This window comes from Artemia franciscana, chromosome 5, assembly GCF_032884065.1.
Source record: "Artemia franciscana chromosome 5, ASM3288406v1, whole genome shotgun sequence".
Taxonomy (NCBI): Eukaryota; Metazoa; Arthropoda; class Branchiopoda; order Anostraca; family Artemiidae; genus Artemia; species Artemia franciscana.
In genome coordinates this window covers 54,088,172-54,105,066 of record NC_088867.1, presented here as the reverse complement: position 1 = coordinate 54,105,066, position 16,895 = coordinate 54,088,172, and the positions used below count along the sequence as shown (strand labels likewise).

Sequence of the window (16,895 nt, the reverse complement as noted above, 5' to 3'; positions counted from 1 at the left end):
GAAAAACAAACTAAAATTAAACAAAATTTATTGCATTATTTGCTGAGAAGGAGCATTTGCATGTTTCGTATGCCACCAAAAGTAAAGCATTTTTGCTGTTTGGTTTCCCAAAATTTTAAGCTTGATGTACCATCTGCAGCTTTACTTTCGTTGTCTAATAGTTGGCTGGTTCATCCAATGGCACTTACAAACTATATAACATTTTGTAGAATAAGATATTTAAGTCTTTAAATGTATATACAAAAAGTGTTTATTTATATCCAACCATAACCAGAAGCAGACACTCATCTGATTCAGTTCATAAGTTAGACTCTCCTTACTAAGGGCTAAACATAAAAATTTTTTTTAAAGGGATAACTAAGGGCTAAGGCTAAACATACAAATAGATAGGATTCTTTTCACAGGTTTGAATATATTCTCTATAACATTATAAAGATACGCTAGCGGATGTAATAGCTAGAGATTCATGTAAATCATCTTAATTCCTTGATAAAATACAGTAAGTTTATGTAGCAACAATATGTTGACAGCTAGGTCATTTGATACTACATTTAAATCCGAAAAATAGTTTATAATATGTGGAAGAGTTTACACGTGCATGCTTATTTAAACAAAAGAAGAGAAAATTTTAAATAAGGCTGAAAATAAAAAAGAGAATCAGCCGTGTTTTATGTTAAAACCGGTGGCTGATGATTGCGCATGTTTTTGGACTTAAATAATTAGTTTCTCTTTAACTTTATACACTTTTTATCAGCTCCTTTTAAGTTTCTTCCGTATTTTGTTTTATCCGTTCTGTTCCAGTTTCTAATAATTTCATCCTTTATTCATGATGAATAAGCTGTTTTTTAACTTGACTAACCTATTTGTTTTTCTCGTTGCTCTGATAGTTTTGTTCAATCCATGATATAATTTCCCTGTTCGATAGCTTATTCTTTAATTGATTGATTTTTATTTGGTTGTCGTTAGTTGGTTTTGGTTTATATCGTTTCTTCAGCATGACTGTTGACCCCAGGGTACCAATTGTATGCGTCGGAGTAGATGCTACCGTGTTGCTCGAAACTTGAAACGAGTTTTTTATAAGACTACTTAAACTATATTTTTGTTTTGTTTAATATCAATATTTTTTTGTATGTCTGTTTCTATTTTCAGAATTAGAGATTGGTTATAATTTGGTTGTTTATTTCCTTTTGTGTTTGCTTTTTTCGGTTGTCAAGAGTTTTGTTTGTTAAGCGTTTGTTACGTATGGGATCGCCCAGTATCAAGGGCTTTCATTTCTTTCTTTGTGCAGCCAATTAGATTTATCTTATGGTATATCATTTTGTAAATAAATGAACTGAATTGAGAAAAATTGAACTAAATTCATTATATTTTTGGGTGACTTCTTTAGTATCAGTGGCAGGATTGCATCTGGCGGGGGGCTAATTTTGGCCGTCTTGCCTAAGCTTGGTCCAACACATTTTTGATTTTTTTTTTTTAAGTCTGGGGTGTTTACTCTCTGTGATAAAATACTAAAATCTTCGTCAATTTAATCCACCTAGACCTTAACCTCGATAGAGACGGTTAGATAAACTTTTCGAGAAGAATTTCTAATGAAATTACCCTCTTCAAACCAAATCCTGAATGTGGCATTGGTCTATTGCTAGATCCAGATAAAAAAAAACATTGGACAAGCAATGGAAACTGAATAAATATTATTTTAACGGAATTCTCCCATATTTTTATTGATCTGATAATTACATCTTTAATCGGCTCCTTTTCGAAAGTGTTAGTCCCAAGGGGGCTAATATCATTTTCACCACACGCGTTGGATGTTAATCCGTTTGTGGCTATCAAGCATGCAAACTGCGGACAGCTGGAACAACACACATAACTCCCTCAGCGGTTTAATTGAATGCTCCAACTAAACGTCTTGTAAGCAGATGAGTTTGAGTTTATGTTTTCATGTCAATCAACGTCTTGGTGGCCTTTTAATTAATGGCAGTCCACGGCTTGATATTCAGACTTGTCTAATAGCTCTTTCAACGATTTAGTTATTTGATATCACATTGTTGATTCAAAGAATGAATTGGTTTCAACTATCTAAATAATTAGTCACCCTTCAATTTGATTTTGGCATCCACCTCGAGAGTAGCTTTAATGCTTTTAATTTTCAACTATTAACATTTAAACTATATTAAACTATTTAATTAACAATAAACTAGGACAATATTTAAACTATTAATTAAATAAAACTGTTTCCAAAAACAATAAGAAATGTAAACAACAATTTTAAGACTGGAAATGAGCAGAAATAAACTCATAAGTATGAAATGAAACCTAAGAAGAAACTAAAATTAGAATGAGTGACTATATTGAATTTCGAAATAACAGATACCACTATGAATGAATAGACGAAAAAAAAGAACTTACAATAAGATGAATAATAAAGCTTACTTAAAATAATATACTTTATAATAATATTATAATAATTTTTTACTTTATAATAATAAAGCTTACTTAAAACAAACACATGTTGCCACAAATTCCATAGCGGAAGGTCACGGTGTCAAGGCTTAAGACCAACGTTTTTATCTAATACCATGAGAGGTTATAGCCGTGCCCGGTGGCACAAGAGACACTGATGAGTGTCTGATTGTTCTCCATTTAGTTTTTACTCTTAAAAGGGACGCCAAAAATTTCAATCTCAAATTTAATGAGCCTCCTCCCAAGTGTTAAGACTACGCCTTCCATACAAATTTGTTGGATAAAAAAGTAGTAGAAATGAGACACCTCGGATTACACCGAACTTATCTATTTGACATTTATACAACTCAAAATAGACACCTCAAGAAAGTAGTAGAAATGAGACACATCGGATTACACCATGCTTCTCTGTTAGACATTTAGACACCTCAAAAAAGTAGTAGAAATGAGACACATCGGATTACACCATACTTCTCTATTAGACATTTAGACACCACAAATTTTCCCATAAATGTTTGAATGCATTAATTCAGCGGTTTTGATCAAATTGGATTCAACTGAAATCAAATTCATAAAGTTTGACCTGTAGTGCGTTTTTAAGACCATAATTTAGAAGATAGCCCTTATTGAGCTTGTGATAGACTCATTGAACAATATCATTTCTTCTCTTATTTAAAAAAAAAGAAAAAAAAAAGTTTTTTTTCAGCTGAAACTAAGAAGTAACATCAGAACTTAAAACAAACGGAAATTGTGACGTATATAAGGGTGGCAGCCTCCTCATACCTTGCTCTTCATGCCAAAGATTTTTTTTTTAGTACTTTAAGAAAAGCTTCTTATTGTCTAACTAAACCTAAACGGCCCTTGTGTTCCAGGAGTCGTTCTTAAGAAACTGAGACGAAAATTCAACTTTAGCGTAAAGAGGTCGTTTTAAGTTCTATTGTTGATCCTTACTTTCAGTTGCAAAAAAAAAAAGTTTTTTATCTATTTAATTTCTGATAGTCTTTTTAAATGATGTCGGAAATCTGGCTCCTTCTCCATGGAAAATTCCCTCCCCCCATAAAAAGTCTCTCCGTGGAAAGTTCCTAGAGTTCCTCCCACGTAAAATATCCCCCACCCACCTAAAAAATTACTCCCAGACAATTCCATTCTCGCTAAAATTTCTAAAATATCTTGCGGAAGATTCCACCTGAAAAAATTCTTCTTAGCACACAATTTCTCATTGTTTTTCAAATGACGCAAGAGGTTTCCCACCTCTGTAAACAATTTTCCTGGGACGACCCCCCCCCTCCCTGGTGAAAATTTGCTCCTGTGGAAAATTTCTCCGTATAGGAATTCACGTATAGGAATTTTGGCAAATCCCCTTGTGTAAGTTTACCCTGGAAATTTTCCCCAAATCTTTCCCCCTCCAAAACTTCCCTGTCCACTGAAATCTCGCCATAACCCCCAACTCCCCTAGAGGTGATATTCCCCTCCCCCACAAAAAACTATGTATGTACTTCCAATAAACATGCTATATATATATATATATATATATATATATATATATATATATATATATATATATATATATATATATATTTATATATATACTATTATACTATGGTGTATTTTCATTAAGATTCCATGACTCTTAGGGGTGTTTCCCCCCTTTTTCGAAAATAAGGCAAATTTTCTCAGGCTCAGAACTTTTGATGGGTAAGACTAAAATTGATGAAACTTATATATTTATAATCAACATAAAACTCCAATCCTTTTGATGTATCTATTGGTATCAAAATTCAGTTTTTTATATAAATAACGACGAAGACCACACTGCCTTTCCATCATAAACACCAAAAACAAGAAGAACAATAGGGAATTTTTCAAGACAGTGGGAAACAAATTAGAATGAATATTTTGGCCCTGTGTCCAAGGGCCGTCCTCAGCAATACAAATAAGAAAAAAACAACTTACGAGAGGACAAAATCTATAAAACTAAAATGAACAGTTTTTTAAAACAGTCCTAGCATCCTTACCTCAGCGAAGTTCAACCAGGACTGAAAAATAAATTGTTATGAAACGAGGCAATTCAATGAAATGAAAGAAAATGATTTAAAAACACGTTTGATTGAAATCATGGAAAAAATGAATTTAGGGGTTTCTTAGATCACCTTAATAAATATGATAGAAATTTAAAGTTTGCCTTTGAAATTGAAATTGCAAATAAAATCTCATTCATAGATGTTCTAATTTTTCGTAACTTAGATAAACTCAATTTTACTATTTACAGAAAACCAACACAAAATAATAGACACTTACAACTTGTGGGGGGTGGAATCAAACCACCCCCCACAAGTTAAAAGAGGTATCGTAATATCTCTCATAGATCGGGCCCTGAATATTTGTTCTGATTCCTACATCGCAGCTGAACTAGACTTTATCAGGGACATACTTTTCGGAAATGGGTATCCTCTTTTATTTATTAATAATACAATTAACCGTAGAGTGAAAAGACACTCCCATAAAATCAATGATAATTTACTATGTGAAAATCCCAATAAGCCCCAAAACATAATTTACCTCCCATATATCCCAAAAATCACTAGAAATCTTAAAAAAGTATGCACACAAAATAATCTATATGCTGTATTTACCAATAATTTGAAAATCATAAATCTCCTAAATTCTGATAAAGATAAGACTCCAGTTACTCGCCAAAGAGGTGTCTATCAAATACCATGTGACTGTGGCAAATTCTATGTAGGGAGAACCCACCAGAATTTCAAGAAACGCCTACAACAACATAAAGATGATATCACCAAACTCTGAATTATAAATTATACTTCTGTTTTTTTTTTTATTCTGCTTTAAGAAGCCATGTTTTCGAAAATCCTAGCCACAAAACATTTTTTGAAGAATCCGCCATTATTAGCAATGATCTAGGCATAAAGCAAGTAGTTCGAGAAGCAATTGAAATCAGAATTAAGATTAATAATAAGATTTCCTTAAATAGGGATTTAGGAGAATATTCACTGAATGCTTTATACACAAATTTAATTAAAAATGACCTTACAAAATATTTAAAAAACCAATAGATATTAACACAGAACCTGTCATATATAGACCTATAAGATCAGCAGGGAAAAAAGCTAGGCTGGCATTATAAAGCTGTTTTTAAATCATTTTCTTTCATTTCATTGAATTGCCTTGTTTCATAACAATTTATTTTTCAGTCCTGGTTGAACTCCGCTGAGGTAAGGATGCTAGGACTGTTTTGAAAAATTGTTCATTTTAGTTTTATAGATTTTATCCTCTCGTAAGTTGTTTTTTCTTATTTGTATTGCTGAGGACGGCCCTTGGACATAGGGCCGAAATATTCATTAAAATATTCACTCCCTGTCCTTGGGAAGGGAGTTAGAACCGCAGCTAGAAACATTACTTAAAAAGCTTTATTTTTAATTGAGAGGATTGTATGAGAAGGGTCTTGTACAAGTATTATCTGGGTGATGGGTCATATGAAAACAAAGGGAATTTAAAGAAAGTGGAAAAAACACTCAAATATGTACTAAGGAGGTGTGAAGTGGAGCCCATGGATAAAATTGCCGATGATCTGGAAGATACAGTTAGACGGCAAACATAGTAAAATATTGTACTGGCATGTCAATAAATTGAGAGGGAATAGTCAGTCCGGACTTGTCCCAGTTAAAGATTAAATAAAAAAAAACTAGTTTTTTTAACTGAAAGTAAGGAGCGACATTAAAACTTAAAACGAACAGAAATTACTCCGTATATGAAATGGGTTGTTCCCTCCGCAGTCCCTCGCTCTTTACGCTAAAGTTTTTAATTGTTTTAAAAAGTAGAATTGTGGCAAAGAGTCGAACTTTAGCGTAAAGAGCGAGGGACTGCGGAGGGAACAACCCATTTCATATACGGAGTAATTTCTGTTCGTTTTAAGTTTTAATGTCGCTCCTTACTTTCAGTTAAAAAAACTAGTTTTTTTTTATTTAATTTCTGAACGTTTTTGAATTAATGCATGTTTGATTTTGGCTCTCCGCACATAAATTATTGAAATGAAATTAGTATATTAATTTTTTTTTGGATAAATGGCTTTCTCTTAGTTTTGATGAGACGATTTTGAGAAATAAGGGGTGGGGAAGGAGGCCTAGCTGCCCTCCAATTTTTCGGTTACTTAAAAAGGCTACTAGAACTTTTATTTTTCAACGAACGTTTTTATTAGTAAAAAATATACGTAACTTAAGAATTAACTTACGTAACAAACTTTTATATTCTTATATTTTTATTATGTGTACGAGGGGGTTTGTACCCTCGTTAATACCTCGCTCTTCACACTAAATCGTAAGTTTTGTCCCAATTCTTTAAGAATGACCCCTGAATCAAAAAGGTCGTAGAATAAATAGTTGAAATTACTAAAAATATTCTAGCATAAAGAGCGAGGAATTTATCTCCTCCTAAATACCTCGCTCTTTATGCTGAAGTATTTTTAGAACCCCTCATATGCGTAATAATCTCTGTTCGTTTTAAATTTCAATGCTATTCCTTACTTTCATTTGAAAAAACGTTTTCATGTTTATTTTTTCATTGTTTTTTTTTATAGTAATGCTAGAAAATCCTGCGCCCTTTTCATTGAATTTTTCTTCCCCCATGACATATTCCTCAAAGGAAAGATCCTCCCACAAAGCCCTCTCCCATCAACCCCACTCCCCAAACCAAAAAATCCCCATGAAAACGTCTGTACACTTCCCAATAACCATTACTATATGTAAACACTGGTCAAAGTTTGTAACTTTCAGCCCCTCCCCCAGGAATTGTGGAGGAGTAAGTCATTCCCAAAGACATAGTTATTATGGTTTTCGACTATGCGGAACAAAATGGCTATATTAAAATTTTAATCTGTTGACTTTTGGAAAAAAATTAGCGTGGGAGGGGGCCTATTTGCCCTCCAATTTTTTTATCACTTAAAAAGGGCACTAGAACTTTTTATTTCCGTAAGAATGAGCCCTCTTGCGACACTCTAAGACCACCTGGTCGATACGATGACCCCTGGGGAAAAGAAAAAAACAACAACAAACAAACAAATAAACACGCACCCGTGATTTGTCTTCTGGCAAAAAATATGAAATTCCACATTTTTTTAGATAGGAGCTTGAAATTTTTGCTATAGAGTTCTCTGATATGCCGAATGCGATAGTATGATTTTCGTTAAGATTCTATGACTTTTAGGGGATGTTTCCCCCTTTTTTCCAAAATAGGGCAAATTTTCTCAGGCTCGTAACTTTTGATGACAAAGACTTAATTAATTGGAACTTATATATTTAGAATCAGCGTGAAAATTCGATTCTTTTGATGTATCTTTTAGCATCAAAATTCCGTTTTTTAGAGTTCCGTTTACTATTGAGCCGGGTCGCCCCTTACTACAGTTCTTTACCACGAACTGTTTGAAAAGAAAATAATTGGGTATTTCGGGGCTTCTGACATTATTACTCCTTTGCGGAAGTTAGGCTCAAAATTGAAAAAGGATTATATTTTTTCTCTGGGCCCCCTCCACCTCTTAGTTCGTTTATTTTCCCGTTAGTTTTCACCTGTTTTCGCTTTATAGTTGTGTTATCTCTTAGCAGTTCTTTCGTTAGTTGAGTTATGGTTGTGGTATATATGTTTTATCGCTCGTATAGTTGTGTTATTTTCAAATTATACTCCATAATAGAGAGGCTCCGAACACCCAACGTTGTATATTAAGCTCTGAATTTGACGTTTTTTTCTAACGTGACCAGATTCGTCCTGCGCCCTTTTCATTGAATTTTTTCCCCCATGGCATATTTCTCCAAGGAAAGATCCTCCCACATAGCCCCCTCCCTCAATCCTACCCCCAAAACCAAAAAAATCCCCCTGAAAACGTCTGTACACTTCCCAATAACCATTATTATATGTAAAAACTGGTTGAAGTTTGTAACTTGCAGCCCCTCCCCCAGGAACTGTGGGGGAGTAAGTCACCCCCAAATACATAGTTATTATGATTTTCGACTATGTTGAACAAAATGGCTATCTCAAAATTTTGATCCGTTGACTTTGGGAAAAAAATGAGCGTGGGAGGGGGCCTAGATGCCCTCCAATTTTTTTGGTCACTTAAAAAGGGCACTAGAACTTTTCATTTCCGTTAGAATGAGCCCTCTTGCGACATTCTAGGACCACTTGGTCGATACGATGACCCCTGGGGAAAAAAAAAAAAAAAAAAAAAAAAAAAACAAACAAATAAACACGCACCCGTGATTTGTCTTCTGGCAAAAAATGCAAAATTCCACATTTTTGTAGACAGGAGCTTGAAACTTCTACAGTAGGGTTCTCTGATACGCTGAATCTGATGATGTCATTTTCGTTAAGATCCTACGACTTTTAGGGGGTGTTTCCTCCTATTTTCCTAAATAAGGCAAATTTTCTCAGGCTCGTAACTTTTGCTGGGTAAGACTAAACTTGATGAAACTTATATATTTAAAATCAGCATTAAAATGCGATTCTTTTGATGTAGCTATTGATATCAAAATTCAATTTTTTAGAGTTTTGGTTACTATTGAGCCGGATCGCTCCTTACTACAGTTCGTTACCACGAACTGTTTGATAGGAGTGGGGCCACAACTAGTGATAAGGAAAGAGTTAGCGATAGATGGGCAGAATATTTTGAGAATGTACTAGACGGAAATAGAGTTAAAAGAAAGGTAAAGTTTGAAGAAAAGATATATACAAGAAAGTTTGTGATTCCTTGGATGCGAAGGAAGTTTTTTTTTTCCGGAGGAAGAATCAGCGCCAGTACTAAAATAATTTATATTTCATTTTTATATTAAACACGAAATGATATGCTTCTCAACCAGCTTCACCAACATATTAATGTTGGTTATGCTGGCCCAAGCCCACGATTTTGATTCTGTGGGAGGAAGGTGGAGATCCAATCATAGAAATGATCTTCCGATAAATCTAAAACCGTAAAGTATAGACGGCTTTCAAATTATCAGCATTTAAGGGGGGAGGCCGTAACGGAGAGACAGTATAGTAGTTATAAAAACGATAGTTTATGAAATTAGCTTAAATGTCATCAACCGTGTTTTATCGGGAAAGAAAAGAATTGGAATAGGGCTAGTAGACTATAGATAGCTTCCAAACATTTCATGTCTTGGCTCCTGTTTTTGGGTAAGCGATATTTAGTTTCTTTTTTTCTGCCAAGGGTTAAGATTATCTGATTCCTATGTTGCCCTCCTAAACCTTGAAAGTGCATTTAAGAAAAAATGCAGCTTTTACTAATGCGTGTTTTACATCGGCCAGTAACATTTTTGATAATTTCTCAGTGTAACAGGGTTATTCTATTAAACAGTTCGTGGTAACGAACTGTAGTGAGGAGCGACCCATCTCAATAGTAAACGAAACTCTAAACAACTTAATTTTAATACCAATAGTTACATCAAATGAATTGCATTTTAATGCTGATTTTAAATATATAAGTCTCATCAAGTTTAATCTAAAGTTACCATCAAAAGTTACGAGCCTGAGAAAAATTGCCTTATTTTGGAAAACAGGAGGAAACACCCCCTAAAAGTACTAGAATCTCAAGGAAAAATCACACCATCAGGTTCAGCGTATCAGAGAACACTATTGTAGAAGTTTCAAGCTCCTATCTACAAATTTTACTTTTTTAAAAAGTAGAATTGAGAGAAAGAGTCAGACTTTAGCGTAAAGAGCGGGGCGTTGAGGAGGGAACAGCCCCTTTCATACACAGAGTAATTTCTGTTCGTTTTAAGTTTTAATGCTGCTCCTTACTTTCAGTTAAAAAACTTATTTTTTTATTTAATCAAGAGTAATGGCCATTCGTATAAAAAAAGTATCCAAATCAAGCACTGAACTTTTTTTTTTTTTTTTTTTTTTTTTTTTTTTTTTTTTTTTTTTTTTTTTTTTTTTTTTTTAGAAGTAAAACATGATTTTCAGACCCTAGAAAATTACGCCAGATTATATCTTCTATATGTATAAAAGAAAACAAACTAGAATGTAAAAACTGGAAATTGCATAAATATTTCGAAATATTTTGACAATAGATTAAAGTAATTCGAAAAAAGAAAAATGGTAAAAAACTAAAAAAAACTAAAAAGAAAAAACTAAAAAAAAACTAAAATAAATAAAATTAAAAAATTTATTTATTTATAAATTTATTTATAAATTTATTTATAAATAAATAAATAAAAAAAAATAAAAAAAAATAAAAAAATTAAAAGAGATAGGTACATCTTCTAAAATACTTTTCATATGTTAAACATTAAGTCATTTACAGTAAAGAAAAAAGAAGTTTCAAAAACTTATTCCAAATAGCATTTGTAAGGAATTGTTGTCTTTAAATCTAAATGATATCAAATGCTCAGTTGTTTATGATTATTTTAGGTAACCGTCTGACTGACCGTTCTTCAAACAGCAAACTTTGAAAAAAGTGCTTCTATCCCCCTTTCTAGGGAAGTAATGACATAAAGGTTGAAAAGGCTAGAAAACTTTTTACGGACGAAGGATGAACGATTGCCAAAGATTGTCCTATTTAGCTAACCGTCTAGGGCTATATGATAAGAAGGTCCTCCGTGAATGAGGTAGTAGGAGGCTGTAAGGAAAGGTTTAAAGGATATTGCAACTTATCAGGAAGGGTCAAAAAGGGAGACTTTAAGTAGAAGGGGATGAAGGAAGGGACTTCGTATATGTGTTGGTCTGAGGTAGCTTGGCCTTGCAGCGAGTAGTTAGTAGTAGTAGTAGTAGCAAATAATATTATGAAAACTATCATCAAAACGGATCAAAAACCCGCACTGTGGAGAAAATCACTTTATGTCAGAGTTTCGTCTTTGCTCAACTCTCCTCTCAGCCCTTTTATGTTGTAATCTATTTCCATTGTTATCTTTTAATTGTCTTAATAAAATTACCCGAAACTGAATTTGAAATGACAATAGTAATAACATACAATATAAAGTAAGTATTAATTTAGTGTTAGCTTTATCAGTTTTGTACATCTTTAGCACTTTAAGAAAAAAGTGATCTAAAAGGTGGTGATATATACGCGGTTTGGAGGGTATTAGCTGTATTATTTTCAAAATACTGTTTAAAATTGAAGCCCCCTGAAGAATTTTTCAGTATCACTCATTTAGAGTTGTACCTGAAAAAAAAAAGTTATGAACAGTACAGACTGTGTGGAGGGCAGCCAGAATTTTACGGTCTTTTTGTATTTTCCAGCCCTGGACACCCCGAAAAAGCTTTTCAAACTTAAACTACTACTTCTACCACTACTATTAAATCAGCGCCACCCGAGGCGCCTACGCACGGTCCTCCTCCATCTTAATCTTTTCAAAGCCTCCCTCTTTACATCCTCCCAGGAAGCTTCCGTTTCCCTTAAATCTTTCTTTACGAGATCTTTCTTTGGAAGTATGTCATCCTTTGAAGTTTTTGTGTCATTTTTAGGCAACAATAAATGCTGCATCAACATAAGGAGCTGCTATTTTTCATTTTGTGCAGCAATAAAACTATTTCAGTTCGAGCAAGCAAAAATTCTTACATAACCGGGACCATATCGCTGGGAGCAAAATTTCCGGGACCATATCACTGCGGAATAGGATATTCGTCCTTAAACTTGTTTATAGTCGGAAATGAACGGTTATTACAGAGGATTCTGTAAGCTTTGTTTGGCCAATTTAAATCAATCGAGACCTCATTCATTTCTATACAGAATTGTAGGGTTGTACGCCAAGTATTGAGATAGGGAGCGTGGATATTGCTAGTGAAGGGTGGCAGAAGTCTCAAGGAGTATATTTTTAGGCTAAAATTTTACAGCAGTTTTTAATTACTTCCAATTATTATGAAGGGGATGGGAAACCTAACCCCTATCTACATTCATTTGAAAAGATATATTTGGAATAAGTGTTAAATTCTTATGCTGAGGGGGGTAGCAGATGTTTTCTTCTTACAGAAACATTTTGAGAATAAAAAAGAAGACTATATTTTAGACGTTAACGTGTGTTAAGAAAGAGAGCTAGGGGATTCCCCCAATAGTAAATTCTCTTGAAATATAAAAGTTCTGCGTAAGATGAAATCACCATGCTATTTAAGGTAGGTTTACTGTGAGAACTTATCAAAATCTACCAATTTCATGGCACACCCCTACACGGTGCGGCCTTTCGTTTTTAAGGATTATTCTTGTGCACGCTGTAATTCATCTATTATAACAAATTAAAAAACATATTAATTAAATGAAAAACTATTTTTCAGATAAAATAAAGATCAATTCTTAAAATGAACATGATATATTCCAAATATGGGATAGGCCCCCCTCGCTCTTTAAGCTAAAATTTAGGCAATAAGTCTACTTTGCGCATTCCTATAGTTCATTTAATATAACAAATTGAAAAAAATAAATAAAAAAACTATTTTTTCACGTAAAATAAAAGATCAATTCTTAAAGGAGGTAGGAGGACAACACGGCATTTTACTTCGTTTTTGTGTCTGAGAGTATTCAAGGACTCGGCAATCGTTAATGATAATACATTATTTTTCAATTAAAGCAACATCTTACTATACTACCTTTCCCTATTTTTATAATGGGAAGGTAGTGTAGTCTTCGTCTCAATTAGGAATATGCAATTTGTTTAAATTAAATTTGAAAAAAAAAACAGTTAACCCCGTTTACACTGATATTTAGCTTGTGCTTGACTGAATATCACATTTAACTTTTTTTTTCTTTTTTTTTTTCAGCTAAAGATGAAGAGTGACGTAAACACTTAAAACAAATATCCTACATATAGATTGTTCGACATTCGGGGGAGTTTGCCCTAATTTGCCTTATTTATTTAAAGAAGAAATGTCACAGAATTTCAGAATTCCGAAGCTACAGGCCTAGATTCCCCATTCAATTTGTACAGATGATCTCAACTACCCTCATTGTAAATTTTTGCGCCCAGCGATTCTTCTCTAATAAGGAAATAATACAAAGGCATGTGGGAAGGAACTTTAAAATGTTCCGCAAAAAACAATCCTTTACTGCGGTCGGGTTATTGAAAAAAGGAAAATTATTATTAAAAAGGAAGCGCATCATTAAAAAAAGGGCTTAACAGAGGGAATCTGTGATATCCGAGGCGTAGTTTGATCATTGTGAGATGATCCTAAAAGTTGTTATGCATTTTTATCAATGATTGATAGGATGTGCAAAGTCTGAGCTTACCTGACTGATTGTCACAATCGGAATCTTCATTTTTCAGGTCCTCTTCAAATTCTGGTGACTTTAAATTGCATCTTCTGTCTCCTGTAAACTTTTTAGGGTCCAATATATTTTCAACACTAAAAGGAAGTCTTGCTTTTTCCTCTTTTTTTGCTGCAAAGTTCAAATGGGATTGTAAAGCTGCCGTGGCTAAATGCAAAGCATTGGTCTGTTGCTGAATTAAATACGGTGAAAGATTAAAGGGTAGAGCTGGGTAGACATACGGCATTTGTTTTTTTGTCTCAACAGACTCAGTATCACTGGAAATGGGCGATTCAAATCGTTGTTCAATCTTTTCCTCTCCTGTTCTATCGTTTTCACAGTCTGAATTTTTGTTCGATGATAAATCAACGGCCTCAGTTTTCACCACGACACCTTCCATAATTGACACAAATTGGGGAACTGACTCCAGCAATATAGTTGGAGAGATCTACACATTCTGGAAAAGATTGTCCCGTCTTCCAATTGGCTTAAAAATTCCAGCAATTTTCTGGAACCAAATTTCTAATTGGAAGGTATTAGCGAAAAAGGAGGAGCTAAACACCATGGAGAAGATTATACGCTTTTTAGAAACTATCACAAATCATTTGTCATGGATCATTTCTAGTAATTGAGCAATTAGTTGTCACTAACTAGGAGTTATTGGGTCTCTAAGGATACTACAGTTTAGAATTAACGACGATACTTATTAAAATCACCATTAAAAGCTTTCATTTACTACTAATAATAATAATTTATTTTTAACCCACTAAAGTGCAAGACAATTAGAGTAAATAAAAGATAATGAAAGAAAAATAACACAACTATACGAAAGATAAAACATATGTAACACAACCATAACTCAATCATAAAACAAAAACAGGGGAAAACTAACGAATAAATCTACGAACTATGGGGTGGAAGGGGCCCAGAGAAAAAACATAATCCTTTTCCAATTTCGAGCCTAAGTCAGCAAATAATAATTAAGAAGACATTAAGAAGTAATGTCTCTACTTGAGAAATAAATAAGAAAAAATAAGTTTTTAACTAAAGGCAAGGAGCAACATTAAAACTAAACATGAATAAAATTTTTTATGTATATTAGGGGGTTGTCTATTCCTAAATTACTCGTTGTTTCCGCTATAATTTGACTTTTTGTTAAAAATATTTAAGAATTACCACTGAAACACAAGGGCCGCTTAATTCTAATAATAAGCTTATTTTTACATCTAAAAAAAACATTAATGTGAAGACCGTGGTGGTGAGTTAATACTTGATAATCTCTGTTCCTTTGAAGTTTTAATGTTGCTCCTTCCTTTCAGTTGAATTTTTTTTATTTTAATTTAATCGTTTTTTAAACAATGCCGGGAAATCCGGCAACCCCTCCATGGAATATTCTCTTCCTCGCAAGAAATTTTGCCATAGAACGATCCTCCCGCCTAACTCCACCTCGCCGGAAAAATCCCCCTTGAAATGTATCTGTATATTCCCCATTAGCCAATTTTACATGTAAACAAGGGGCAAAGTTCATAGCTTGTAGTCCTTCCCCCGAGGTGTGTCGAGGGTCAAGTCATCCTCATAGAAATAGTTATTAAATCTTTTGACTATGCTGAACAAAATGGCTATCTCAAAGTTTTGATTGGACGGCTTTGGGAAAAATAGGCAGTGACGGGCCTAGCTCTTGGTCATTTAAAAAGCGCAAACAAACTTCTGACTCTCGATAAAACGAGCCCTCTCCTGATCTTCTAAGACCACTAATTAGATACTATCACCCCTGAAAAAAACAAACAACCGTGATCTTACTTCTGGTATAAAATGCGAACTTCCACGTTTTTGTACCTCAATGGTAGGCTGAGGCTCTCTGATGCTCTAAATCTGACGGTGGGATTTTCATTCGGTTCCCTTGATGTTTTGGGTTTGGATTCTCATTGTCGCTTGTCTTCCAACCACAGACAATCTGAGCCTTTTAGCTTACTGGTATTTATTCCGTCGAATCTCTCTTTTTACGCTATAAAGCCGCCGAGACCAAATACTCGGCACGCGGCAGGCTTCTGTATACGGTATGGACTCTCATTGTCACTTGTCTTCCTACCGCAGACAATTTGAACCTTTTCTTCATGTCATGACGGTTCACCACAGGTTCGATAGAGCCACCCTGGGAAAAATACAAATTTATTTTTTCTTGGAGTTGTGACCAATTCAGATCGTTCTTGCGGCTAGAAATGTTAATTTGCCTGTTTTAAGAAGAAAAAAACTGTGAAGCTGATTTTGAAGTCAAGCCCCGGCATTCGATATGTGATTGGCTTGTATATATTTACTCTTGCTGTAAGCAGCAACCTCCAAATGAGTGAGCACAGTTTGCTACTATTTCCTCGGGAAAATGAAGGGCTCCCCAGGGAACACATAGAACATTGGTGGATTTTGTTTAGAAGGTTGTAACCTTTTGAGATTGTTTTAGTGGCCAGTAATGTCAATGTGCCATTTAAGGAACAAAAACTATGTAGCCGATTTCAAAGCAGGGCCCCGGCACTCAGCCTGTGGTAGGCTTGTATATATCGATTCTCGTTGTAAATAGCAACCTCCAAATAAGTCAGCTTTGTTAGCTATTCTCTCCTTGAGCAAATTGAGGGCTCCCTGAGAACATAGAACGTTAAAGGGTCCTAGTAACTGCTTAATCAACAGTTGCGTGGTCTATGGCATCTCTGTAGATTTATGCTGTTTTTGCGCCACATTTTGTTAGCGTCGAAAATTGTGATGGCGTTGTTCTTCCGACTTAATATTTCTTTCTTCTTCACTTTCATTCTTGACTCATTCTGATTTTTTCAGAGATATTATATATACTTATATAATTAGTATCTGTTTGCTAGTTATCCTGGCCAAAATGTCCACTGAGTTTGCAGTTTAACTAAACAAGCTAGAAGGGTAAGCTTTTTCTCCTCATCTAGCAGGGCACTGGAACATCATAGCGAGCTGTTTAATGTCTTGTTTTAAATGAAATTGCTACATCTAGTGCCTTGTGTAATTAAACTGTAAATAATATTTAGAATAGAATAAATTTTCTCAATAAAGCTGTATTTTCATGTACAAGCTTGATGAATTACTTTATAATCATAGGGTTTTACCATATATGGCGCAATAAGTGAATGCAGTATTTATACACGCCTATCTTTCTACGAGATATTATAAGAAATACATAATG

General features: G+C 34.1%; 1 protein-coding gene across 3 annotated transcripts in view; it reads right to left on the bottom strand.

The window, feature by feature from the left end:
- The window catches only part of LOC136027605 (homeobox protein slou-like), a 67,335-nt gene that overhangs the window by 1,916 nt on the left and 48,524 nt on the right, over positions 1-16,895 (bottom strand). Inside the window, exon 2 of one of the 3 annotated variants that reach the window (XM_065705018.1) lies at positions 13,682-14,207. The exons of 1 other annotated variant lie outside the window; for it this stretch is intronic. In XM_065705018.1, coding sequence (XP_065561090.1) covers positions 13,682-14,099 — 418 coding nt within the window. In that variant the 5' untranslated portion in view covers positions 14,100-14,207. Of the gene's footprint in view, positions 1-13,681; positions 14,629-16,895 lie in introns of those variants that run through there. One more of the 3 variants, XM_065705017.1, reaches the window with a different exon arrangement.